This window comes from Capricornis sumatraensis, chromosome 16, assembly GCF_032405125.1.
Source record: "Capricornis sumatraensis isolate serow.1 chromosome 16, serow.2, whole genome shotgun sequence".
NCBI classification, from domain to species: domain Eukaryota; kingdom Metazoa; phylum Chordata; class Mammalia; order Artiodactyla; family Bovidae; genus Capricornis; species Capricornis sumatraensis.
The window spans coordinates 46,549,021-46,575,118 of record NC_091084.1 but is presented as its reverse complement, the minus strand read 5'-3'; the positions used below and the strand labels follow the sequence as shown (position 1 = coordinate 46,575,118).

The 26,098-nt window shown below is 39.4% G+C and overlaps 2 protein-coding genes across 2 annotated transcripts; both read right to left on the bottom strand.

The window, feature by feature from the left end:
- Positions 1 to 974: 974 nt before the first annotated feature.
- On the bottom strand, positions 975 to 1,904 carry LOC138092779 (olfactory receptor 5P6-like). The gene has a single exon (XM_068988832.1). The coding sequence runs from the start codon at positions 1,902 to 1,904 to the stop codon at positions 975 to 977; it is 930 nt and encodes a 309-aa protein (XP_068844933.1).
- A 21,474-nt stretch (positions 1,905 to 23,378) lies between these two features.
- On the bottom strand, positions 23,379 to 24,311 carry LOC138092813 (olfactory receptor 5P80-like). Its single transcript, XM_068988859.1, has one exon. The coding sequence runs from the start codon at positions 24,309 to 24,311 to the stop codon at positions 23,379 to 23,381; it is 933 nt and encodes a 310-aa protein (XP_068844960.1).
- Between the last annotated feature and the right edge of the window lie 1,787 nt (positions 24,312 to 26,098).

The following is a 26,098-nucleotide window of genomic DNA, read 5'->3' as shown; positions in this document are numbered from 1 at the left end:
CGCATAAGCCTCTAGACTAGCCTCACCCATGGAGACAGACACAAGAATGTAGAGCAGATCCTGACCTGAGACAAGCTGGGCCATGGCCCTGCTCATTAGCAGACCAATGCAACCTTCAGGACCCTCAAATCCCCCTATCAGTGATTTGAAATCAGATCCAGAACCCCTGGACCCTGGAGTGTGGCTGCCAGTAGACCAGCACTAACCCAGAGCCTGGCTTCACCTCCCAGTAGGTGGACAACAGTCCCAGAGTCTTCAGGACCCTGGATCCACCCACCAGTGAGCCTGGGGCCTCATAGGGTTCCACTACCAGCTACCTCATGACCAGACCCTGCTAAACAGCAGCCAGCAGCCTCCATACAAGGCTGAACCTGGCAGCCAACTAGACTACTGGCATAGTCGGCCCACCACAACAGAAGGTCCCACACAACCCTCTTAGGGGGATTCCTAGAGAATATAGCTTGGGGAATGAGAGGAGAGTGCACTGCTGGGATGTATGTGTAGGATGCCTCCTACAGAGGGCCAGTTCTCCAAGGTTCAACCATAGATATGGGCTTCCCAGGAGGCGCTAGTGATAAAGAACCTGCCTGTCAATGAAGGAGGCCCAAGAAACATGGGTTCGACCCCTGAGTCGGGAAGATCCCCCGGAGGAGGGCATGACAACCCACTCCAGTCCCATGGGAAAATCCCATGGACAGAGAAGCCTGGCAGACTGTAGTCTACAGGGTTGCATAGAGTCAGACACAACTGAAAGAACAGAGCATACACACACGCACTACAGATATAAAAACATAAATAGCAGCTTAAAATGAGGCCGCAGAGGAATATGTTTCAGATGAAAGAACAACATAAAACTGCAGAAGAAGTGATGTGAAGATAGGCAATCTACCCAAAAAAGAGTTCAGAGTAATGATCCTAAGAATGATCAAAGAACTTAGGAGGATGGATGCACAGAGCAGGAAGTGAGAAGTTTTTTAACAAAGCTCTCTCTTCAGAGCCCCCTTAATCTCATTGTTCCTGAGGCTGTAGATGAGGGGGTTCAACATGGGGATCACCACCATGTAGAACACAGACACCACCTTGTTCTGGTCAGTTGAGTAGCTGGACTTGGGCATCACGTAAATGAATGTGATGGTCCCATAGAACAGAGTGACTGCTGTGAGGTGGGACGTGCAGGTGGAGAAGGCCTTGTGGCGCCCCTCGGTGGAGTGCATCCTCAGGATGGTGATGAGGATGTAGACGTAGGATACAGCTATGACAGTCACTGTGACCACAATGATGGAGCCAGCCGTAAATGAGGGGACAACTGCAGGGATACTGATGTCAGAACAGGAGAGCTCAACCAAAGGAGCAAAATCGCAGAAAAAATGATTGACTTGATTTGGTCCACAGAAAAGTAAAAAACAGAAGCAAATAGTAAAAGAGCAAGCATTGAGAAAACCAGCTACATAAGCCAGTGTGAGTAACTGAACATAAACTTGTGTGGACATTTTGGTGGAATATAGTAGCGGGCTGCAAATTGCCACAAAGCGATCATATGCCATGGCAGCCAGAAGAAAGCACTCAGATGACCCGAAGAAAACAACGGAACCAAGCTGGACTGCACAGCCAGGGTAGGAGATGGTATTTGTCTCCACCAGGAAGTTTACAAGCATATTGGGTGTAACAGAAGATGAATAGCCTATGTCAGCAAAGGCCAAGTGGCTCAAAAAATAATACATGGGATGATTGAGCTGAGAAGAGATTCTGATAAGAATAATTGTGCTGAGATTCCCACATATGGTCACCAGGTAGATACAGAGGATGATCGTGAAGAGGATGATTCGAAGGACTGGATCATTTGTTAAGCCCAGTAAAATGAACCCTGTCATTGCAGTGTGGTTCCCATGCCCCAGGGAATCCATGAGATAAGGTAGCTCCTATTGTAGTGAACCTGTGATGAAACATTACATTAAAGACATTTTTAATTGGATGGTTTCCTTGTTCTTAATACACAGAGGTTATTATCGAAATAAACAAATTGTTTTCAAGATGGTTTTGGACTGATTTTTTTTACCTTAGAGTAAAAAAAGTATATTCTTTTATTTTAATATAAATTTTAGAGTAGAAAAGTTTATTTATTTATATAATGAATATTATATATGCTAAACATTGTTTTCAGTAGTAACACTGGAAAACCTGCTTCAAATAATGTATATCTTTTTCTCTTTATATAATAGTTAACATTTATTGAATATTTACTAAATGGCAGGTCTTGGGTTAATAATTTTCTATATAGTTCTATTTTAATTTATATAAAATAATATGTATTTTTATCTCATGTATAGATGATGAAACTGACTTTAGCAATATAACAGCTACGTTTGCACAGCAAGTGGTAAAATCAAGATGTGACTCTCATCTTGGTAGTTTGAATCTAGTCCATTCCTTCAGTAACTGTATAGTACGCTATAAATGAAATTAAAGAATACTTACGATGAAGTCAAGTCTCTTGGATATGGGTGGATAGCAAATTACTTTCCTACTTTCAGAAAGGTAAAGTATAAATGAGATACCTAGTTAATTACAAAGTTTACAATTTCAATCAATAAAACAAGATCACATTTTTAAAAGGAGAAACACAATTTTCTTAATAGGACAAAGGAGAAATGGAAAGGAAATTTAAAGTTATAAATGAAATCAGCTATTATAAATGTATTCTGTTTATTTAACATTTATAATTAAAAACTAAATGTTTCAACTAGTTTGAAACATCAATATAATCTCTGTGCAAAATGTTACATGTTTAATATCTAGGACATAATTAAACTACACACATTCAAAGAAATCTGATTATTTCCTAATGTCATGATGTTACATTGGAGTAAAATAGAACAAATAATATTAGTTTCAACATAATATACTGCTGAATAAGTTTCCCGGTTAGATAAGAAGTGTACTCAGTTTCACTCAGCAAGTTGCCAGGTTGAAACTCATCTGCAAGTTTTTTGACTTAATATTTTCAACTTTGTCTAAAGCCTCTGGTTGCCTCTAAACTTAAGTCTTCCAAACAATAAATAAAGGAAGTTTTTCCAAGATATTTACAAACAGTAAGTCCTCAAAGCATCTTAAACTAAGTGAATTTTATAGTATGATACTTGTTGGCTAAATACCAAGTTTAAATATCATTGAAAGACGATGTAATTTTCTGGTCTTATGGGTGAAAAAATGAGGAATCATTATCACTTGAATTAAGCCTATTTATACACTAAGTGGGCTTTCCCAGTAGCTCAGCTGGTAAAGAATCTACCTGCAAAGCAGGAGACCCTGGTTTGGAAGGAAGGTAAGGAAGATCCCCTGGAGAAGGGATAGGCTACTCACTTCAGTATTCTTGGGCTTCCCTGGTGGCTCAGGTGGTAAAGAATCCACCTGCAATGTGGGAGACCTGGGTTTGATCTCTGGGCTGGGAAGATTCCCTGGAGCTGGGTATGGCAGTATTCTTGCCTGGAAAATCCCCATGGACAGAGGAGCTTGGTGGGCTACAGTACAAGGGGGTCTCAAAGAAACAGACACGACTGAGCGACTAAGCACAGCACAGCACGTACACTAAGTAAATTATTGAAACTTAGATTAATTCAACTAACGTTATTTGCTGGCCTGCTTGGTGGCTCATCTGGTCAAGAATCCGCCTGCAGTACGGGAGACCTGGGTTCGATTCCTGGATTGGGAGGATGCCCTAGAGAAGGGAAAGGCCACCTACTCAAGTATTCTGGCCTGGAGAATTTCATGGACTGTATAGTCCATGGGGTCACCAAGAATTGGACACGACTGAGCGACTTTCACTCAAGGTTATTTGCTACATTACTGCTGGATAGCATCTGCCCAATTTTTCCACTGTGATTTGTAAGTACAGATACAACTTCAGAGAGTAAAGTGTTCTCAAGTGGGTATTGAAAAATCAGTTCATTTTACCTCTTAAAATGAAAACTCATTCATCTTGCAGTAATAAATTCAAACTCATTGCTGTAATATAACACCTGTGCTATCTCATTATTTGCCTTTGAGGATAAATCTCTGAAGATTCTCGAGATTCAAATGTGAATTCAACAGCACCAAGGGTCATTATCACATTCTCAAGTGAATACTGAACAGTGCACCTCACACAAATGTAACTGATCTTTGAGGGATCGGTCAATTCTCAAGCAATCAAATTTTTTGTTTCTTTGTTTTTATCCAGTTGTACACTTCCATTTGATAATTATCGGAAATATAATAAATTATCTCACAACTAAATATTGGTTCTACGTTTAATATATTAGATTAAGAACTAAACTTCAAATATAAAATGGTAGAAGGTGCAATCAAGATAGCAGCTTAGGAAGACATCGAGCTCGCCTCCTCCCACAAACACATCAAAATTACAAATATGAATAGAGCAATTTTCTCTGAGGACAACTTGAAGACTAGAAGAATGACTCTGTGATCAAACAAAGAACCACACAGAGTGACGTAGAAGAGAAGTGCTCAAGTAGGGACCCACACCCGCAGTGGGCAACCCAGAGGAGGAAGAGAATATCACAGGCTCAGGGATTCTCCCTAAAAAGAAGGGGGTTCAGCCCCACATTGGGCATCCCAGCCCTGAGGTTGAACATCAGGAAGATAAGCCCCATTTCCTGGTTTGGAAAACCAGGGGGGCTTACCAGTAAAAAATGGAGATCTGCTCTTGAAGAGTACACCCACAGACTCACTTGCTCTCCATCCCAGTGCAAAGGTAGAAGATTGAAAAGTTCCTGGTGCTCTGGCTAACCTGCCAGATTGCCCGAGAACATTCCACCCCAGTATCCAGCTACAGCCTCTCTGCCAACCCCCCACCAGTGTGTGACTGCCAGCATGTCTCAAGAATAGATGCAGCTTTCTCTAGGCTGCAGTTTAAGCCCCTCTGGCTCCAACCATATCCCCACCAATGCAGCAACCACCATCATGCCACAGGAGAATCCATGGCTTATACTAGGCTCTTACTTCAGCCCCTCTATCTCCAGCTCTAATTCCCACCAAGGTGGTGGCTTCCAGGAGAAGTCATGGTCCTTGCTAGTTTCAGATCCAGATCTCCCACCAAAGCCACTGAGCACACACAGACTGCAAAGGGATGCTCCCCCAGAAGCACACAACTTCAAGACCAGGATAGGTTCGTGACATTGTACAGGAGACAGGGATCAAGACCATCTCCATGGAAAAGAAATGCAAAAAAGCAAAATGGCTCTCTGGGGAGGCCTTACAAATAGCTGTGAAAAGAAGAGAGGTGAAAAGCAAAGGAGAAAAGGAAAGATATAAGCATCTGAACGCAGAGTTCCAAAGAATAGCAAGAAGAGATAAGAAAGCCTTCTTCAGCAATCAATGCAAAGAAATAGAGGAAAAGAACAGAATGGGAAAGACTAGAGATCTCTTCAAGAAAATTAGAGATACCAAGGGAACATTTCATGCAAAGATGGGCTCGATAAAGGACAGAAATGTTATGGACCTAACAGAAGCAGAAGATATTAAGAAGAGGTGGCAAGAATACACAGAAGAACTGTACAAAAAAGATCTTCATGACCTGGATAATCACAATGATGTGATCACTCATCTAGAGCCAGACATCTTGGAATGTGAAGTCAAGTGGGCCTTAGAAAGCATCACTACGAACAAAGCTAGTGGAGGTGATGGAATTCCAGTTGAGCTGTTTCAAATCCTGAAAGATGATGCTGTGAAAGTGCTGCACTCAATATGCCAGCAAATTTGGAAAACTCAGCAGTGGCCACAGGACTGGAAAAGGTCAGTTTTCATTCCAATCCCAAAGAAAGGCAATGCCAAAGAATGCTCAAACTACTGCACAGTTGCACTCATCTCACATGCTAGTAAAGTAATGCTCAAAATTCTCCAAGCCAGGCTTCAGCAATACGTGAACCAGGAACTTCCAGGTATTCAAGCTGGTTTTAGAAAAGGCAGAGGAACCAGAGATCAAATTGCCAACATCCACTGGATCATGGAAAAAGCAAGAGAGTTCCAAAAAACATCTATTTCTGCTTTATTGACTATGCCAAAGCCTTTGACTGTGTGGATCACAAGAAACTGTGGAAAATTCTTCAAGAGATGGGAATACCAGACCACCTGACCTGCCTCTTGAGAAATCTGTTTGCAGGTCAGGAAGCAACAGTTAGAACTGGACATGGAACAACAGACTGGTTCCAAATAAGAAAAGGAGTACATCAAGGCTGTATATTGTCACCCTGCTTATTTAACTTCTATGCAGAGTACATCATGAGAAACGCTGGACTGGAAGAAACACAAGCTGAAATCAAGATTGCCAGGAGAAATATCAATCACCTCAGATATGCAGATGACACCACCCTTATGGCAGAGAGTGAAGAGTAAAAAGTCTCTTGATGAAAGTGAAAGAAGAGCGTGAAAAAGTTGGCTTAAAGCTCAACATTCAGAAAACAAAGATCATGGCATCCGGTCCCATCACTTCATGGGAAATAGATGGGGAAACAGTGGAAACAGTGTCAGACTTTACTTTGGGGGGCTCCAAAATCACTGCAGATGGTGACTGCAGCCGTGAAATTAAAAGATGCTTACTTCTTGGTGTAGATTACTGGTGATTACGAGTGAAATGACACAAAACACATGAGACATACGAGACACACAAGAGACAGACAGGACACCACTCTGGCCAGAGGAACAACTGGGCAAACTAATTGCTGTTTATTATTATAAAGCCCCCTAGGCATAATTCCAGACTGTATGAATAAGCCTTTTTGGTACAGTGCAGGTGCATACATGTTATTGTATAGCAAAGGGGAGTGAAATCCCTGTCTACTGCAAAGTGTCCAGAGCCCTGATCACAAGAAGGGAAGGTTCCCTCGTTAGCAAGGGACCATTAATCTCAAGGCTATGTCCGTCTCCTTGGCAGAACATCTTGTTTGTAAGCAGCACATCTCCACTTTCCCTATTGTGGCCACATTAACCCTTCATCTCCCCAATTTTAATCACATTTCAACACACTTCGTGTAGATAAAACAGCTAATTGATCTCCAAGCCAGGAGACAGTGTGTTTGAAGATCGAGCACGTCGGTAGCAAGTTGTGTATCCAAATCTTGCTGTTGTTGCCATAACAAATGAGAGTCTTTATGCCAGTCCCGAACAAAATCAGCTGTTTGAATTTCTTGGTGTAATGCAAGGCCTGCTACCGCCACTGTTGCAGTTACTGACGCGACTGCTAGAATAGAAGCAATGACCACACCAAGCATACGTCGAGATTGGTGTAGCAGAGTCTGTACAGCGGCTACTAGATGAGAAACAGCAAAAGAATCTGACCATGGCCAAGTCTGATTTATAGGCAACCATACTTCTGTCCGAGCTTTAACAATTACTGACGAGAAATTGGAGTTATAGGCTCGTCTTTCAAATTCTTCCCACCAAGACTGATTTACACATTGAGTTAGATTACAATAGTCACATGACACAGACCCCACAGTATCATTCCAGGTCCAATTCCCATATAACAATGTAAAAGGATATTTTACACATGCCATTGCAGAATAAGATTTATTAACATGTAAATTAACATGGAATGGACCCAAAGAGTCACCACTGTCCAAAGTATAATTTCCTGACCAGATAGTGAGGTTACCAGAAACCGCCCATAGTTTCCAAACATCTCCTTGAATGTGTGGATATCTTTGCAATTGTAATTGAGGAGGAACAAGTGCAAATTGCTGCCATTTAACTGTTTCCTTACCATTGCCCATCAAAGTGCTATTTGCACGATGCCACCTAAAAGATTTATTTGACCATTTTTTTAAGAATTGCCCATGATCTGGACTCCAATCTACAATGATGGCCCCAGAATAATTCATGACCTTAAAGGGTCGATGACCTCGGCCACGTTTCCATTCCAAAGATTCTAGAGAAGGAACAAAAAAGTTAACAGGACATAGCGACATGTGTTTTCTATTATGAATATCCATCAGTTCTGTCGAGGTGCTAAATCCCCTGGTGGAAACAAGCACAGTAAAAGTAGCAAAATGGTAATTATTATATTTTACCCCCCATGTATTATAAGAATGATGAGAATGTTCCTTAGTGGACAGACAAAAGGGGTGTCCTCCTATACATAAAGGAATACCTTCCACTGCCATCATGGCAAGCAAAAGATTGGTAGGATTTAGATGTTGCCCCGCCTTCATTAACGTCTTCTCTGCTTCCTGGGTGAACCTCTTCATTTGACCCCATGTAGGAGGTGTTGCTTCCCTTGTACAGGAGGTAAGGCTTCTCTGTATAGTAAGCTCTTTGAATTTTTGAACAAGGGGATCAGCCATTGCTGATTTTGATCAGTCTTGCTGGGGTCCAAAACCTGTAATTATCAACAGAAATGAAAGCATATCTTCGTCCCAAATATATTAATGATGCTGGGATCCAACCTTTCTCTTTATCTTTATACCAAATAGGCGTATTCAAGATCTTCTTATCCTCTTCTTTCCCTTGAAAATGCAACTCTGTCGCTGATAGATTTCCCTTGCTCCAAACATTCAAAAAATTTAGGGTAAGTAAGGTTTTATTCAGAATGTCTTTAGGTTTCATAAATCTCTCTTGTTCTCTCTTTTTTATTTTTTTAAGATAATCATGCAAGGTACGATTAGCTCTTTTAATGATAGCTTGCCCTTGACTATTGTAAGGAATACCAAAAGTATGAGTTATATGGTATTGAGATAAAAAGTGAGCTAATTTTGCGGATTGGTAAGCAGGTGTATTATCAGTTTTTAATTTAATTGGTAATCCCATAACCGTAAAACAAGATAACGAATGAGTAATAACAGCCTCAGCCTTTTTAGAATGTAATGTAGTGGCCCATTGAAAATGTGTGCAAGTATCTATAGTATGATGCACACATTTTTGTTGTCTGAAGAAAGAAATGTAAATCATCTATTTGCCATATCTGATTTGCTTGTTGTCTTCTTACGTTGACACCTGGTGGGGTAAATGGCAAAGCAAAGAGTGCACATATGGAACAAGAACGAACAATATTTTGAGCTTGTTTTTGAGTAATAGCATGAGATTTTTGTAACCCTTTGGAGTTGGTATGTTGTAAGAGATGTTTTTGTTTTGTTGCTTTTATAGGATAAAGTAAGGCATCAATTGGAGCATTTTTGCATGATAAGAGTCCAGGAATGGCAGAATGTGCACGGATGTGAGTAAAGAAAATTAACTCTGAACGCTGCAAAACCAATTGTTGTACTTGGTAAAACAATTTATCAGTAGCTGTTTTAAGGGTCAGTGGAAAGGAGACATGGGGAAGCTGTAGGCAAGAGAGAACAGCATATTGAGAATCTGAAACAATGTTAAAAGGAAGTTGGGGAAAATCTTGCAAAACTAAATAGATAGCCCACAATTTAGCGGGCTGTACAGAAGAAAATGATTGGGGGAGAACCTTGGAATTTTTTTGGATCTAATATCCAGCAGTATTTTTATTTGCATTTGTAAAAATAGTGGGTCCCTTAACTGGAAAATCCGAAATTGGGGAACGAGATATCATAGCATTAGTCTGGAGAAAATCAATCAATTTAGATGATGGATAATAATTAGAAAACGAACCAGGATATGAGGCAAGAGAAATTTGCCAGTTTTTATTAAATTGTAAACATTGAGATATTTGAGCAGTTGTTAACTGAGTAACAATCTGGTGTGGTTTATATCCTGATAATTGTAAAATATGATGGCGACCTTAGGTATAAGGAAGGCTAATTTATCTATATATATAGTCAATTTTTTGGAAAAACTGTTAGGTAAGAAAACCCATTTTATTAATCTTTTTTTTTGAGTAATTACACCAGATGGGGAATAAGGGGTATGAAATATGATAAAAAGAAATAGGTTGAGATGCATGTAAGTAAGTCAAAAAGCTGTCATTTAGTCGTTGCTCAACAAATGGAAGTTTTTGTAAAGCCAATGGGGTTAAGGTCCGGGGGCTATCCAGAGTTGTATCTTTTTTTAAAGTAGAAAACAAATGTCGTAATTGATAAGTAGGAATCCTAAGTACCGGGCATAGCCAATTAATATCTCCCAATAACTTTTGAAAATTATTTAAGGTTTTAAGATGGTCTCTTTTAATTTGCAACTTTTGGGGCCTTATTTTATGTTGTTTTAATATTGTCCCTAAATATGAAATAGGAAAGTCCTTTTGAATTTTTTGGGGGGCTATTTGCAAATTGTATAGTCTCAAAGCCTCCTGTACTTTTAAAAAGAATTTATCACGTTTAGCAATATTAGGAGCTGCCAATAGGAGATCATCCATATAATGATATAGAATATAATTGGGGTATTTTTGATGAAGGGATTGTAAAGAGCGAGCTACGAATTCTTGGCATAAGGTAGGACTATTTATCATTTTTTGTGATAGGACTGTCCATTGATAACGCTTAACAGGCTGAGCATGATTAAGAACAGGAACTGTAAAAGCAAATTTATCTCTATCTTGCAATTGTAGGGAAATGGTAAAAAAAAACAGTCTTTAAGATCTAGCACCATTAAGGACCAATTTTGAGGAATAAGAGCTGGAGAGGGGAGTCCCAATTGCAATGCTCTCATAGGTTTAATACATTTATTAACTTCTTGTAAATCAGTTAACATTTTCCATTTTTTAGATTTTTTTTATAACAAAAACAGGAGAATTTTAGGGAGAGGTAGAAGGCTCTATATGACTAAGTTGGAGTTGTTTTTGTATTAATTGTTTTAACGCCTCAAGCTTTGTTTGTGGTAATGGCCATTGTTTAACCCATTTTGGAGTATTAGTTAACAATTTTAATGGAAGTGCTCAAGGAATTTGAGCAGTGGCTATTAGTTCTTTGATGGAATGGTTACAGAAGCCCCCAAAGGAGAGAGAAGATCTCTTTCCCATATATTAATAGGTATATTTATAATATAAAGGTAACAAACACTGATCTTTTATTATGGAATTGACATTGCAAGGGATGGGTACTCTTTTAGACATCTGCAATGGAGCCCAATCTCGTCAGCATTAAAGGGCCTTTCTTTTTTTCTTTTAATCTTGGGATCATTGTTGAGAAGAAATGACTGAAACATCTGTCCTTGTGTCTATTAGTCTCTCAAAGTTGTTTTTTTGTATAATCAAGGAGAGAACAGGGCAGGAATCTTTGATATGCATTTTTCAAAATATATGTTGCCCAGTATTTTCAAATCTTCTTGTTTGTTTATTAGGAAGAGCCAAAAAGGAGTGATAAGTGTTGTGCCCACAGTCCAAGTCCCCACAGCTGAGAGAACAAGACATCCACGGCAATGCAAACACAAAAAGGGAATTTATTACTAGCTCGAGCCAGGGCCCTGGCTACATCCAACACAGTGGAATAAGGCCAGAGCCCCGAGCCCCGTATTACAGTAGTATTTATAGGTTTAGGACAAAGACAGGGAATTGGCAAGGTTGGATTGGTTACAAGGGTTTCTTTGCATCTACTAATTGGCTAGATTTTAGCTCGCGCGGGCTTCCTTAGGAGATTTCTATCCCCGTCCTGATTGGCACAGACCAGGCTACGGGGAGCATACTGATTGGTCGAGTTCTGGTGCCAGCGGAGGATGATCTCAGCTCCTCCTTGGCAATAACTCAGCCCCTCTGTAAAGGAGACTTAGGCCTACCTTGGCCCCCTGAAGCCTGTCATGGCGCCTGTTTGGTCCTAACAATAAGGTAGGAGAAGTATTTGAGCAATATGTTTTTCAGCTAACAATGAAAGTGTGGTAAAAGTAGAGACCATAATTAAAATTTTTCCAACATAGTCAAAGTCTATTATCCTAGGAATTATGGTTAAACCTCTCAAAGCCACGCTGCTACGGCCTAATATCAAGCAAAAGGTGCCTTAAGGCAATGGTCCAAATACATTTGTTTTTAATTTATAATTTTTTTTTTGGTGACAAAAGAACATTATCAGCTAGTGGCAAATCAGCAGTAGCACTCCCTGAAGAAGCAGATGCTCGTAAAAAGACCTGGCAGACTTGTAAGTCTTGATCAGAGTATTGAGCCTGTTTTTATAAAGCCCGATATTGGCCTTTTTCCATTAGCTTGTCTTTGAGAGGACCAGGGGGATTTTGTCTCGCATTAATTTGAGCCTGTTTTTTAGCTTTTTTTTTTTTTTTATCAGCTACAAAGTTGCAACCATTGAGAGGCCTCCAAGACAGCTTGGGCAATAAATTTTCAATCTAACGGAACGATTAATTTGCCTTTTCCCAATGATTTTAACATAGCCAAAACAAAGGGAGATTGAGGACCGTATTGTGCTACTGCAGCTTTAAGATCTTTAAAAAATTTATATTTTAAAGGAGCATATTGAACATTTATCACATTGTTATCTTGCTGTCTCTGGATGGGAAACAATTGTGGAGGATCGATAAACCGACCAGGGGGAGCAGGCAAGTCATCATCATGAAGCATAGACAAAGGAAAGGTGAACCGACAATGTTCCCTGCCCACATCAGGCCGATTAACCGTAGTGGGGAAAAGAGAAGCACAAGGAGGAGCAGAGGGTGTAGATTTTATTTTATTTTTTACAGGATTTCCACCATTTATGGAATAGATGGGTCATTTTTTAAATCTCTTTGTCCTCTTGTGACGAAACCGAAGAAGCCTCTGAATCTGATTTTGAACTATCCAGTGTTTTACCATTTACAGGAGGAGGCTCATTTGTATCTTTGCCTTTAGGCAATGCAGAAGCCCCATTAATGTCTGACACATCCTCATAAATTATTTCTCCCGTCCTTGCAGCATTAGATTTAGTTTTATTATCAGTAGAGAGCAAGGTCAAAGCCTGTGTTATAGCACTACACAAAGTCTATAACTTTAAAGGGATCACATTACCCTTTAGATGTTGCTTTTTTAATTCTTTTTGAATTATTTTCTATTCCTTTAAGTTTAACTGTAACTTAGTTTGATATTGAAACCAATGACAATATTGCTCCACCAAGCGAAAGAGCTCACTCAACCGACAAGTCGAGGCTTTAACGCCTATGGAGTGGAGAAGTCCTTGGACTAGCTCCATGTACATGAATTCCCCTAGCAATTTTCCATGATTTTTTGAAAGTTCCCCTGCTAGGGTGAGGAATTCCCCATGATTTTTTAAAAGCTCCCCTCTGCTAGGGTGAGGAATCCCCCATTATTTTCCCGAAAGTTCCCCTGCTATGGATTTAAAATCCCCCCGGGGTTACTCACCCTTTCGGTTTCACTCGAGCCCCACTTTGGGCCCCAGATGTAGATTACTGGTGATTACAAGTGAAATGACACAAAACACATGAGACATACAAGACACGCAAGAGACAGACAGGACACCACTCTGGCCAGAGGAACAACTGGGCAAACTAATTGCCATTTATTATTATAAAGCCCCCTAGGCATAATTCCAGACTGTATGAATAAGCCTTTTCAGTACAGTACAGGTGCATACATGTTATTGTATAGCAAAGGGGAGTGAAATTCCTGTCTACTGCAAAGTCTGTCCAGAGCCCTTATTACAAGAAGGGAAGGTTCCCTCGTTAGCAAGGGACCATTAATCTCAAGGCTATGTCCGTCTCCTTGGCAGAACATCTTGTTTGTAAGCAGCACATCTCCACTTTCCCTATTGTGGCCACATTAACCCTTCACTTGGAAGAAAAGTTATGACCAACCTAGATAGCATATTGAAAAGCAGAGACATTACCTTGCCGACTAAGATCCATCTAGTCAAGGCTATGATTTTTCCTATGGTCATGTATGGATGTGAGAGTTGGACTGTGAAGAAGGCTGAGTGCTGAAGAATTAATGCTTTTGAACTGTGGTGTTGGAGAAGACTCTTGAGAGTCCCTTGGACTGCAAGGAGATCCAACCAATCCACTCTGAAGGAGATCAGCCCTGGGATTTCTTTGGAAGGAATGATGCTAAAGCTGAAACTCCAGTACTTTGGACACCTCATGTGAAGAGTTGACTCATTGGAAAAGACTGTGATGCTGGGAAGGATTAGGGGCAGGAGGAGAAGGGGGCGACCGACGATGAGATGGCTGGATGGCATCACGGACTCGATGGCCGTGAGTCTGAGTGAACTCCGGGAGTTGGTGATGGACAGGGAGGCCTGGCGTGCTGCGATTCATGGGGTCGCAAAGAGTCGGACATGACTAAGCCACTGAACTGAACTGAATTTCATAGACAAAGAAAGTCAAACAAAATGAAAAGACGAGAAATGTGTTCCAAATGAAAGAATGGGATATGTTGTTGTTGTTGTTGTTCAGTCGCTCAGTCGTGCCCGACTCTCTGCAGCCCCATGGACTGCAGCATGCCAGTTTCCCCTGTCCTTCACTACCTCCCAGAGTTTGCTCAATCTCATGTCCTTTGAGCCAGTGGTGCCATCCAACCATCTCGTCTCTGTCATCCCCTTCTCCTCCTGCTTTCCATCTTTCCCAGCATCAGGGTCTTTTCCAATGAGTCATCTCTTCGTATCAGTGGCCAAAGTATTGGAACTTCAACTGCAGCATCAGTCCTTCTAATGAATGTTTAGGATTGATTTCCTTTAGGACTGACTGGTTTGATCTCCTTGCAGTCCAAGGGACTCTCAAGAGCCTTCTCCAGCACCACAATTCGAAGGCATCAGTTCTTCAGTGCTCAGCCTTTTTTATTGTCCAGCTCTCAGATCCATACATGACTACTGGAAAAACCATAGCTTTGTCAGCAAAGTAATGTCTCTACTTTTCAATACACTGTCTAGGTTTGTTATAGCTTTTCTTCCAAGGATTAAGCATCTTAATTTAATTTCATGGCTGCAGTCACCTTCCGCAGTGATTTTGGAGCCCAAGAAAATAAAGTCTGTCACTGTTTCCATTGTTTCCCCATCTATTTGACATGAAGTGATGGGACCAGATGCCATTATCCTAGTTTTTTGAATTTTGAGTTTTAAGCCAGTTTTTTCACTCTCCTTTTTCACCTTCATCAAGAGGCTCTTTAATTCCTCTTCACTTCTGCCATTAGGGTGGTGTCATCTGCATATCTGATGTTATTAATATTTCTCCCAGAAATCTTGATTCCAGCTTGAGCTTCATCCAGCCTGGTATATCTCATGATGTACTGTTCATAGAAGTTACATAAGCAGTATGACAATATACAACCTTGATGTACCCCTTTCCCTATTTTGAACCAGTCTGTTGTTTCATGTCTGGTTCTAACTTTTGCTTCTTAAGGTACATATAGGTTTCACAGGAGACCTGCATACAGGTCTGGTATTCAGACCACCCAACATAGAATGGGAAAGACTAGAGAACTCTTCAAGAAAACTGGAGATACCAAGGGAAGGAATGAGATAAGACCTCAAGGGGGGGAAAAAAACCCCTAATGAAATGGAGATAAGTAATTTACCTAAAAAAGAGTTCAAAGCAATGGTCATTAAAATGATCACTGAACTTAGAAAAGAACCGAGGAGCATAGTGTGAATTTCAACAAAGAACTAGAAAATATAAAAAGAACTGATCAGAGTTGAAAATACAATAGCTGAAATGAAAAAAAAAAAAAAAACCCACTAGAAGGAATTAATTGCAGACTAGGTGGCACAGGCGCTTCCTCGGAGGCTCAGCAGTAAAGAATCTGCTTGCAATGCCAGAGCCTGTTTCTCCCTTCGGAACTGTGATAGATCTGAGATAGATAAAACTATTCCCACCAAATTATCTATGCTAGAAAATACTCTGCATTTGAGAGGTGTGTTATTCTGCTACCATAGAATGGTATGTTCTATATGACGATGATGATGATGATGATATAGTTGCTAAGCCGTATCCGACTCTCGTCACCCCATGGACTGTAGCCTGCCAGGCTCCTCTGTCCATGGGATTCTCCAGGCAAGAATACTGGAGTGGGTTGTCATTTCCTTCTCCAATAGTCTATATATGTCTTAGTCTATATATGTCTGCTTGATCTAACATACGGTTCAAGTCCAATGTTTCCTTTCTGATACTCTGTCTGAATGATCCATCCATTGCTAAAATGGAGTATTGCTCTTGTCCTAGTATTGTATTGTTGCCTGTTTCTTCCTTCAGATCTGTTAGCACTTGCTTAATATATTTACCCTGATGCTGAGAGGGATTGGGGGCAGGAGGAGAAGGGGACAACAGAGGATGAGACGGCTGGATGGTATCACCGACTCGATGGACACGAGTTTGGGTAAACTCCGGGAGTTGGTGATGGACAGGGAGGCCTGACGTGCTGCAATTCATGGGGTCACAAAGAGTCGGATATGACTGAGCGACTGAACTGAACTGAACTGAACTGAACTGAATACATTTAGGTGCTCCATATACACTTATAATTATTACATCTTCTTCACTAATTGATCGCATTATCATTATATAGTGACTTTCTTTGTATCTTGTTATTATTTTTGGCTTAAAATCTATTTTGTCTAATAGAAGCAGAGCTACACCTGCTTCCTTTCGGTTTCCTCTTGCATGGAATATCTTTTTTCATCCCATCGCTTTGAGCCTATGCGTGTCGTTACATCTGTAGTGAGTCTCTTACAGGCGGCATGTACTTGCCTGTTATTTTTTTTTAATCCACCTAGTCACTCTGTGCCTTTCGTTGATGAATTCAACCCATTTACATTTAGAGTAATTGTTAATATGTAAGGACTTGGGAATGTTCTCTTATTAATTGCTTATGGGCACTTTTGTAATTCAGTTGTTTCTTTTTTACTTTGTTTCTGCTTATCCTTATAAACTGGTGCTTTTCCATGCTATGTTTTCCCTTTCTCTATCTTTTGTTAACCTAATCTAAGTTTCTGCTTTATAGGTTATCATGGAGTTTATATACAGTCTATTTTAAGCTGATAACCTTTTCACATTCATCCACTGTTTCCCCATCTATTTGCCATGAAGTGATGGGACTGGATGCCATAATCTTTGTTTTCTGAATGTTGAGCTTCAAGCCAACTTTTTCACTCTCCACTTTCACTTTTGTCAAGAGGCTTTTCAGTTCCTCTTCACTTTCTGCCATAAGGGTGGTGTCATCTACATATCTGAGGTTATTGATATTTCTCCCGGCAATCTTGATTCCAGCTTGTGCTTCTTCCAGCCCAGCGTTTCTCATGATGTACTCTGCATAGAAGTTAAATAAGCAGGGTGACAATATATGGCCTTAATGTACTCCTTAAATAGATGGGGAAACAGTGGAAACAGTGTCACACTTTATTTTGGGGGGCTCCAGAATCACTGAAATTAAAAGACGCTTACTCCTTGGAAGAAAAGTTATGACCAACCTAGATAGCATATTCAAAATCAGAGACATTACCTTGCCTACTAAGGTCCATCTAGTCAAGGCTGTGGTTTTTCCTGCGGTCATGTACGGATGTGAAAGTTGGACTGTGAAGAAGGCTGAGCGCCGAAGAATTGATGCTTTTGAACTGTGGTGTTGGAGAAAACTCTTGAGAGTCCCTTGGACTACAAGGAGATCTAACCAGTCCACTCTGAAGATCAGCCCTGGGATTTCTTTGGAAGGAATGATGCTAAAGCTGAAACTCCAGTACTTTGGCCACCTCATGCGAAGAGTTGACTCATTGGCAAAGACTCTGATGCTGGGAGGGATTGGGGGCAGGAGGAGAAGGGGACGACAGAGGATGAGATGGCTAGATGGCATCACTGACTCGATGGCCATGAGTTTGAGTGAACTCCGGAAGTTGGTGATGGACAGGGAGGCCTGGCGTGCTGCGATTCATGGGGTTGCAAAGAGTTGGACACCACTGAGTGACTGAACTGAACTGAACTGAAGTTCCACCATTTATTCCCTACTTTTATATTTTTGATGTTTCATTTTACCTATTTTTATATTGTGTATTCACTAACAAATTATAATGCTAGATTTATTTTTAATAATCTTTTCCTTTAACCTTTATCCTATAGTTGAGTGGTTGACACACTATCATATTATACTTGGAGTTTTCTAAATATGACTGTTTACCAGCTTGTTTTATATTTTCAAGTCACTAATTGATACTTTTTCATTTTAGCTTGAATCCCTTTCAGCATTTCTTGTAAGGCAGATGTAGTGGTTAGGAACTCCCTCAGCTTTTGTTTGTCTGGGAAATTACCTCTCCATTTCTGAAGGATAACTTTAGTAGACGGAGTATTCCTGACTGGCAATGTTTTCAACACTTTGAATATATCATTCCATTCTTTCCTGGATTGTAGGGTTTCTGCTGAGAAATCTGCTGGAATGAAGGTTCCTTTGAAAGTTATGATCTTTTTCTCTGGTTGCTTTTGGTATTCTCTTTGTCTTTGATTTTTGACAGTTTCATTGCAATATGCCTTGTACAAGGTCTTTTTGCATTGAGATAATAGGGTGCTCTATTAGCTTCATGAACTTGGATGTCTATATCTCTCCTCAGGTTTGGCACATTCTTAGCTATTATATATATTTTTTAATTTATTATTTTATTTATTTATTTTTGGAGGCTAATTACTTTATAATATTGTGTTGGTTTTGCCATACATTGACATGAATCCACCATGAGTGTACATGTGTTCCCCATCCTGAAACCCCCTCCCACCTCCCTCCCCATCCCATCCCTCTGGGTCATCCCAGTGCACCAGCCCCAAACATCATGTATCATGCATTGAACGTAGACTGGCAATCCATTTCACATATGATAATATACATGTTTCAATGCCATTCTTCCAAACCATCCCACCCTCACCCTCTCCCACAGAGTCCAAAAGGCTGTTCTATACATCTGTGTCTCTTTTGCTGTCTCACATACAGGGTTATTGTTACCATCTTTCTAAATTCCATATATATGTGTTAGTATACTGTATTGGTGTTTTTCTTTCTGGCTTACTTCAGTCTGTATAATAGGCTCCAGTTTCATCCACCTCATTAGAACTGATTCAAATGCATTCTTTTTAATGGCTGAGTAATACTCCATAGTGTATATGTACCACAACTTTCTTATCCATTCGTCTGCTGATGGACATCTAGGTTGCTTCCATGTCCTGGCTATTATCAACAGTGCTGTGATGAACATTGGGGTACACGTGTCTCTTTCAATTCTGGTTTCCTCAGTGTGTATGCCCAGCAGTGGGATTGCTGGGTCATAAGGCAGTTCTATTTGTAGTTTTTTAAGGAATCTCCACACTGTTCTCCATAGTGGCTGTACTAGTTTGCATTCCCACCAACAGTATAAGAGGGTTCCCTTTTCTCCACACCCTCTCCAGCATTTATTGCTTGTAGACTTTTGGATAGCAGCCATTCTGACTGGCATGAAATGGTACCTCATTGTGGTTTTGATTTGCATTTCTCTGACAATGAATGATATTGAGCATCTTTTCATGTGTTTGTTAGCCATCTGTACATCTTCTTTGGAGAAATGTCTGTTTAGTTCTTTGGCCCACTTTTTGATTGGGTCTTTTATTTTTCTGGCATTGAGCTGCAGGAGTTGCTTGTATATTTTTGAGATTAATTCTTTGTCCATTGTTTCATTTGCTATTATTTTCTCCCATTCTGAAGGCTGTCTTTTCACCTTGCTAATAGTTTCCTTTGTTGTGCAGAAGCTTTTAATTTTAATTACATCACAATTGTTTAGTTTTGCTTTTATTTTCAATATTCTGGGAGGTGGACCATAGAGGATCCTGCTGTGATGTATGTCAGAGAGTGTTTGCCTATGTTCTCCTCTAGGAGTTTTATAGTTTCTGGTCTTACATTTAGGTCTTTAATCCATTTTGAGTTTATTTTTGTGTATGGTGTTAGAAAGTGTTCTAGTTTCTCTCTCTCTTTTTTTTGTTAGAAGTCGTTGACCAGTTTTCCCGGGACCACTTAAAGAAACTGACTTTTCTCCATTGTACATTCTTGTCTCTTTTATCAAAGATAAGGTGTCCATAGGTGCATGAATTTATCTCTGGGCTTTCTGTTTTGTTCCATTGATCTATATTTCAGTCTTTGTGCCAGTACCATACTGTCTTGATGACTGTGGCTTTGTAGTAGACTGAAGTCAAGTACATTGATTCCTCCAGTTCCATTCTTTTTTCTCAAGATTGCTTTGGCTATTTGAGGGTTTTTGTATTTCCATACGAATTGTGAAATTATTTGTTCTCATTCTGTGAAAAATACCATTGGTAGCTTGATAGGGATTGTATTGAATCTATAGATTGTTTTGGGTAGTATACTCATTTTCAGTGTATTGATTCTTCCGATCCATGAATACGGTATATTTCTCCATCTATTTGTGTCCTCTTTGATTTCTTTCACCAATGTTTTATAGTTTTCTATATATAGGTCTTTTGTTTCTTTAGGTAGATATATTCCTAAGTATTTTATTCTTTTCGTTACAATGGTGAATGGAATTGTTTCCTTAATTTCTCTGTTTTCTCATTGTTAGTGTATAGGAATGCAAGGGATTTCTGTGTGTTGATTTTATATCCTGCAACTTTACTATGCTCATTCATTAGCTCTAGTAATTTTCTGGTGGAGTCTTTAGGGTTTTCTATGTATAGGTTCATGTCATCTACATGACATGAGAGTTTTACTTCTTCTTTTCCAATCTGGATTCTTTTTATTTCTTTTTCTGCTCTGATTGCTGTGGCCAAAACTTCCAAAACTATGTTTAATAGTAGTGGTGAGAGTGGGCGCCGTTGTCTTATTCCTGACTTTAGGGGAAATGCTTTCAATTTTTCACCATTGAGGATAATGTTTGCTGTGGCTTTGTCATATACAGCTTTTATTATGTTGAGGTATGTTCATTCTATTCTTGCTTTCTGGGTTTTTTTTTTTAATCATAAATGGATGTTGAATTTTGTCAAATGCTTTCTCTGCATCTATTGAGATAATCATATGGTTTTTATTTTTCAATTTGTTAATGTGGTGTATTACATTGATTGATTTGTGGATATTGAAGAATCCTTGCATCCCTGGGATAAAGCCCACTTGGTCATGATGTATGATCTTTTTAATATGTTGCTGAATTCTGTTTGCTAGAATTTTGTTAAGAATTTTTGCATCTATGTTCATCCATGATATTGGCCTGTAGCTATTATATGTTAAAATAAACGTTCTTTCTCCTCTTCTCCTTCTTCTCTCCTTTTGGAACTGCAATTATTCTAATATTTGTACATCTGATAGAATCCCAAAGATCACATCATCTTTCTTTGTTCTTTGTCATGCTTTTTTCTTTCTTCACCTCTGGATGGATTCTTTCAAAGTTCCCACTAGCTAGATCACTTATTCTGTCTTCCATTTGGTCTACTCTACTATAGATGCCTGATGCCCTCTATAGCATTTTTCATTTATTGAATTCTTCAGCTCCAGAATTTCTGTTGGATTCTTTTTTATATAATTTCTATCTCTTTGTTAAATGACTCATTTTTTCATATATTGTCTTTCTGTGTTTTTTAATAGCTTGTTGAGTTTCCCCAAGAGAGGTATTTCAAATTATTTGTCAGATTTCAGTATTTTGTGCCATTGAGTTCAGTTACTGGATGATTATTATTATTCTTTTGGTGATGACATACTTTCTTCAGTCTTCATGTGCCTTATAATTTTACAGTGATGGTTTTGCATTTCCTATAATATCTGGGATTTTTCCCCTGAACTTGTATGGATATACCTGCTCTCAGAGGCTTGTAGACTTCTTGCTTAATTACTGAATACAGTCAACTTAACTTCATCCGTTTAGTGTCTTTTATTCTTATCTGCTTCTTTTCTGATCTTGTCCCCCACCCCAGTCATGGAGGTATTGCCTCAGTAACACTGTTTTAGGTGGACTTCTCCAGCAGTGTCTTGAAATGCCAGGGAAGACAAGTACTCACTCACTGCTGTCCTTTTCCTTTGTAGGAGAGAACATTGCCTGCTAGTTCCACCCCAGGTACTGTTGCCTTGGGGAAACAGCAGTACTGGCAAAGCTGTAGTCTTCACTGCATCCAAACTCACATTACTATTATTTTTCTCCAGCTGCATGCAGGAATCCCTCACCTGGAAAGCTACCTTTCTACAGTCTCTCTGATCCATAGGTTTCTGCCCAAGTCTGCACTCTCCAGGTTTTCCTAGGCAGGGGCCGAGAAGAATTGAGGCAAATTCACTGACTCCTGCTGGTTTTGAGGCCCATACTGGGGTCTTTCTCACTATCACTAAATGCATAGGTGGTCAAGATTCCTCCTGGATCCCTTGATGTATGGTTCTGGATCCCACAATACCCACTGAGGCACTTTGTTGATGTATGGATGCCTAATTAGTTGTTTAAAGAGGGGAGGACAAAAAGGAGAGATGTCTCACACTACTGTGAAGCTAATCTCACTCTGGACTTAATGTAGTGGACAGTGGAAACATTGATTATGACTAAATAGAAAGATCACATGATATACCTTGTATTAATATTAGTCTGGTATTTATATTTATTAAAGGAAAAATGAGATCTTTAAAAATATTATCCCTTTTTATTTAAAAATATGCACATAGAATAAAACAACTGGGAGAAAAAACACAAAGAGGTCTATAAAAATACAAATAATTTTAAATTCTATAAGGGAAACCATCTCGTTTAAAGAGACCATTTTATGGGCTAATCCAGAAGTTCCAATGAAATTATGTGCAAGAAATCTGAGAATTTCAGTATAAGAGGCAACAATACTAGGAGGGAAAGAATGGTTTAACACACTTTATAGGAGTATGCAGCATCCATTTGACAAGATTGAAACAAACCTTAAAAAAAGAAACCTTACTTTCTGACCTAGAAAGGAGCCAGGTCATGTCAATTAGCCCCCAGTAGTTTTTCTTCTGGAAACTCTTGAACATATTTTTGAGATTAGATCCCTGAAAGGGAAGAGCTAAGCTAAATGGAGTTTTCAGATATCCTCTGAGTTAGCTTGCTGAGACTCACCTGCAGAGATATTATGGGAAGAATCCTGTTGCTCAGATCACAAAGCAGCAGAAACTTTACAACTACCAGCATCACTGATTTCAGTCCTTAGATTATCTGTACATCATGGATACCATCTCTGTCAGATGACAAGATTATGGATGGTAACACTGCTATTTATTTCCCACTCAAGGAAGTTCAGGTGCTTCCAGCAGTTATTTCCAAAGACTACATTCAAAGAGCACAGAATTTATTTGAAAAGATTTGTACTTGTAGGGGCAAAAAATGGTGGGTAAAGTAAGAATAAAACTTTTTTTTTTTTGCTAATGTTCCTATCTTGGTGAATGCACATTTTTTTTACACTGAATTTTTTTCTTAGAATAGTGTAATGAAATTTGTGGGTCTCAAATACTATGAATATACACTGAAATTTACTTAGGATATTATTTATTCATCTGCAGGAGAAGTCTTCATTACACAATGTTTATTATTAAAAGTCAAATTACTTTAAGACTACCAATGTGTTCTAGCCATTAATTTTCTCATGGCCTCTTTAACCTCCTTGTTTCTAAGACTGTAAATGAGGGGGTTCAACATGGGGATTATGACTGTGTAGAACACAGACACCACTTTGTTTTGTTCAGCTGAGTAGCTGGACTTGGGCATCACATAAATGAATGTGATGGTCCCATAGAACAGAGTAACTGCTGTGAGGTGGGACGTGCAGGTGGAGAAGGCTTTGTGCCGCCCCTCAGTGGAACGCATCTTCAGGATGGTGATGAGGATGTAGATGTAAGAGAGAGCAATGATAAACACAGTGACTACAATAATTGAGCCAGAAGAGATGGCTGGAGTTATTTCAGAAGTAAAATCATGAGAACAAGAAAGTTTCAAAAGTGGCGAATAATCACAGAAAAAGTGATTGACTTTATTTGACCCACAGAAGGACAGGCTTAACAAGCAGCCAGTAAATGTCCAAGCATTCACACACCCACCTAGATAGGAAGCCCCCACTAAGAGAGTGCAGATTCTGGGGGACATGTGTGTGGAGTAGAGTAGGGGCAAGCAGATGGCCACATAGCGGTCATAGGCCATGGCAGCCAGCAGGAAGCACTCAGCTGTCCCAAATGTGACCACAGAACAGAGCTGAGCAACACAACCAGCAACACGGATAGAAGTTCCTTCCCTGAGGAAGCCCATGAGCATGACAGGTGTGACTGATGAGGAGTACCCAATGTCCACAAAGGCCAAATGGCAGAGGAAAAGGTACATTGGGGTGTGAAGCTGAGGGCTGCTTCTGATTAACATGATTATGCTGCTATTACCCATTAAGGTGACCAGATAGATTCCCAAAAACACAATCAATAAAATGACACAAATTGTAGTATCCTCTGCTAACCCCAAAATAATGAACTCTGTCACAGTTGTGTAGTTTCCAGTCCCCATCTGTACTGAGAATGGTGCCCACTGAAAGAAAACAAGTGGATATTAGAAGAAAATACTATAATCTGCATACTTACTTTTACAATAGCTATATAAGAAAATACCAGCATATATACCCACATGAAAATATTTGGGGAAAATGTTTTCACACATGATATCTTGCATAAGACTTGAAAATATAAATGTTCATGATATAAGGCCAGGAATACTCATAAAAATCTGTTTTTTTAACTTAACACATTCAAGACACATTTGCATTGTGTAGTTGGTTAAGGTGGTCCATGAGGAATAGATTCTCATGAGCAAATCTTAGAGATGTCCACCAGACAGTATGAGCAACCCAATAACTATATCTTCTAAACCAAAGACATGATGAAAGGGAGTAGAAATGTTGGAATGGGCCAGGACCCATGGAAAAGAACAACTGTTCAAAATATGTGAGGTATCATTTCTTGTATAAAAGAGGATGAGCAACTGAATTTAAACAGGTATCACAGTTTTCAAGCACAACAAATATCCAGGAAGTTTGGACAGAGGCAGGATGTAGAACAAGGTGCTCAAACCATGATCAAATCAACCTGGAGAGACTGAGTTTTGGAAAAGGAGATAGTATCATGTTAGGATCAAGTTATCTGATTCATGATAGTGAGTCAATCCAGGTAAAGGGAACCAGACACACTGATCAGATTACTCCAAAAGATTCCACAAGTGCCTGAGACTTTGCATAACTGGGGGCTATTGCTGTTAGCAAAAAGGTTCCAGCTTCCTACTTCCCACAGGTACCTAGCCCCTGTACCTGTCTGTGAATAGCACCTGTCTGAAAAATCACACCTTTAGGTCAGCTTCTAGGAAACTCTTTCCCTTATCAACTTGTTTGAGAAAAAAATGAATAAGCAAGAAAAGCATGAGAGCTTTCTCACCATCACAGAATGCTAAGCTTCAAAATGCAGCCCCATCCATTCCATCTCTCCCATTTTATAAAGTTAGAAACTGAGATCTAAAGAAGTTGGGTAACTAATTTTAGGTTAAATGTCTTTCTTACAACTGAGCTGAAGTCAAATTTCATTCCTGGAGCCTTCTAACTCATTACCACATTGATAAAACACAAATATTTTCTATACTTTCTAAAGAAGAACATAGACTATCAGAATGTATATTTGGTTCATTTATAAATTCAAAAAGTTTTTCAATTACATTAATACATAGGTAATATATTTACTCTTAAAAGGATGACTTTGAAATCTAGTAATTCATATAAATAAATGCCTACAAGGTAATGACAACTCTGTGAGGCAGATGTGTACTCAGTGCCCCGATACAGAAAATTGACATGCTCATGTATCCAACTGGACTATTAGGGGTGTTTGTTAGATAAGAAATCAAATTTAACTAGGATTTCTTTTGGAGAGCAATAAAAGAGATAGGTATGATATTTGAGGGTAGATGCAAGTAGAGCGTGAAACCACCATTATTTAAGCAGAGCATTTAATATGAATGAGTATATGAGATGGGTAAAGCCAACAAAAAAATGTCAGGCCCCTAGGGAAATGCTTTCATTATTCTACTAAAGAGAATGAGCGAGAAAGACAGGAGATGATGATAATTACAGTTTGAGATGCTTAAATGAGATCAAAAGCTGCAGTTATTGGCAAATGACACTGTCTAGTAAATCAATGGAGTGACTGGATACAGTAGGGAGAAAAAGAAGATCTTTGGAGGGGAAATCAAGAAACTAAGGGGCCATAATGTTCAAAGGATCTTCTCTATGAAGATACTAAAATCACAATTCT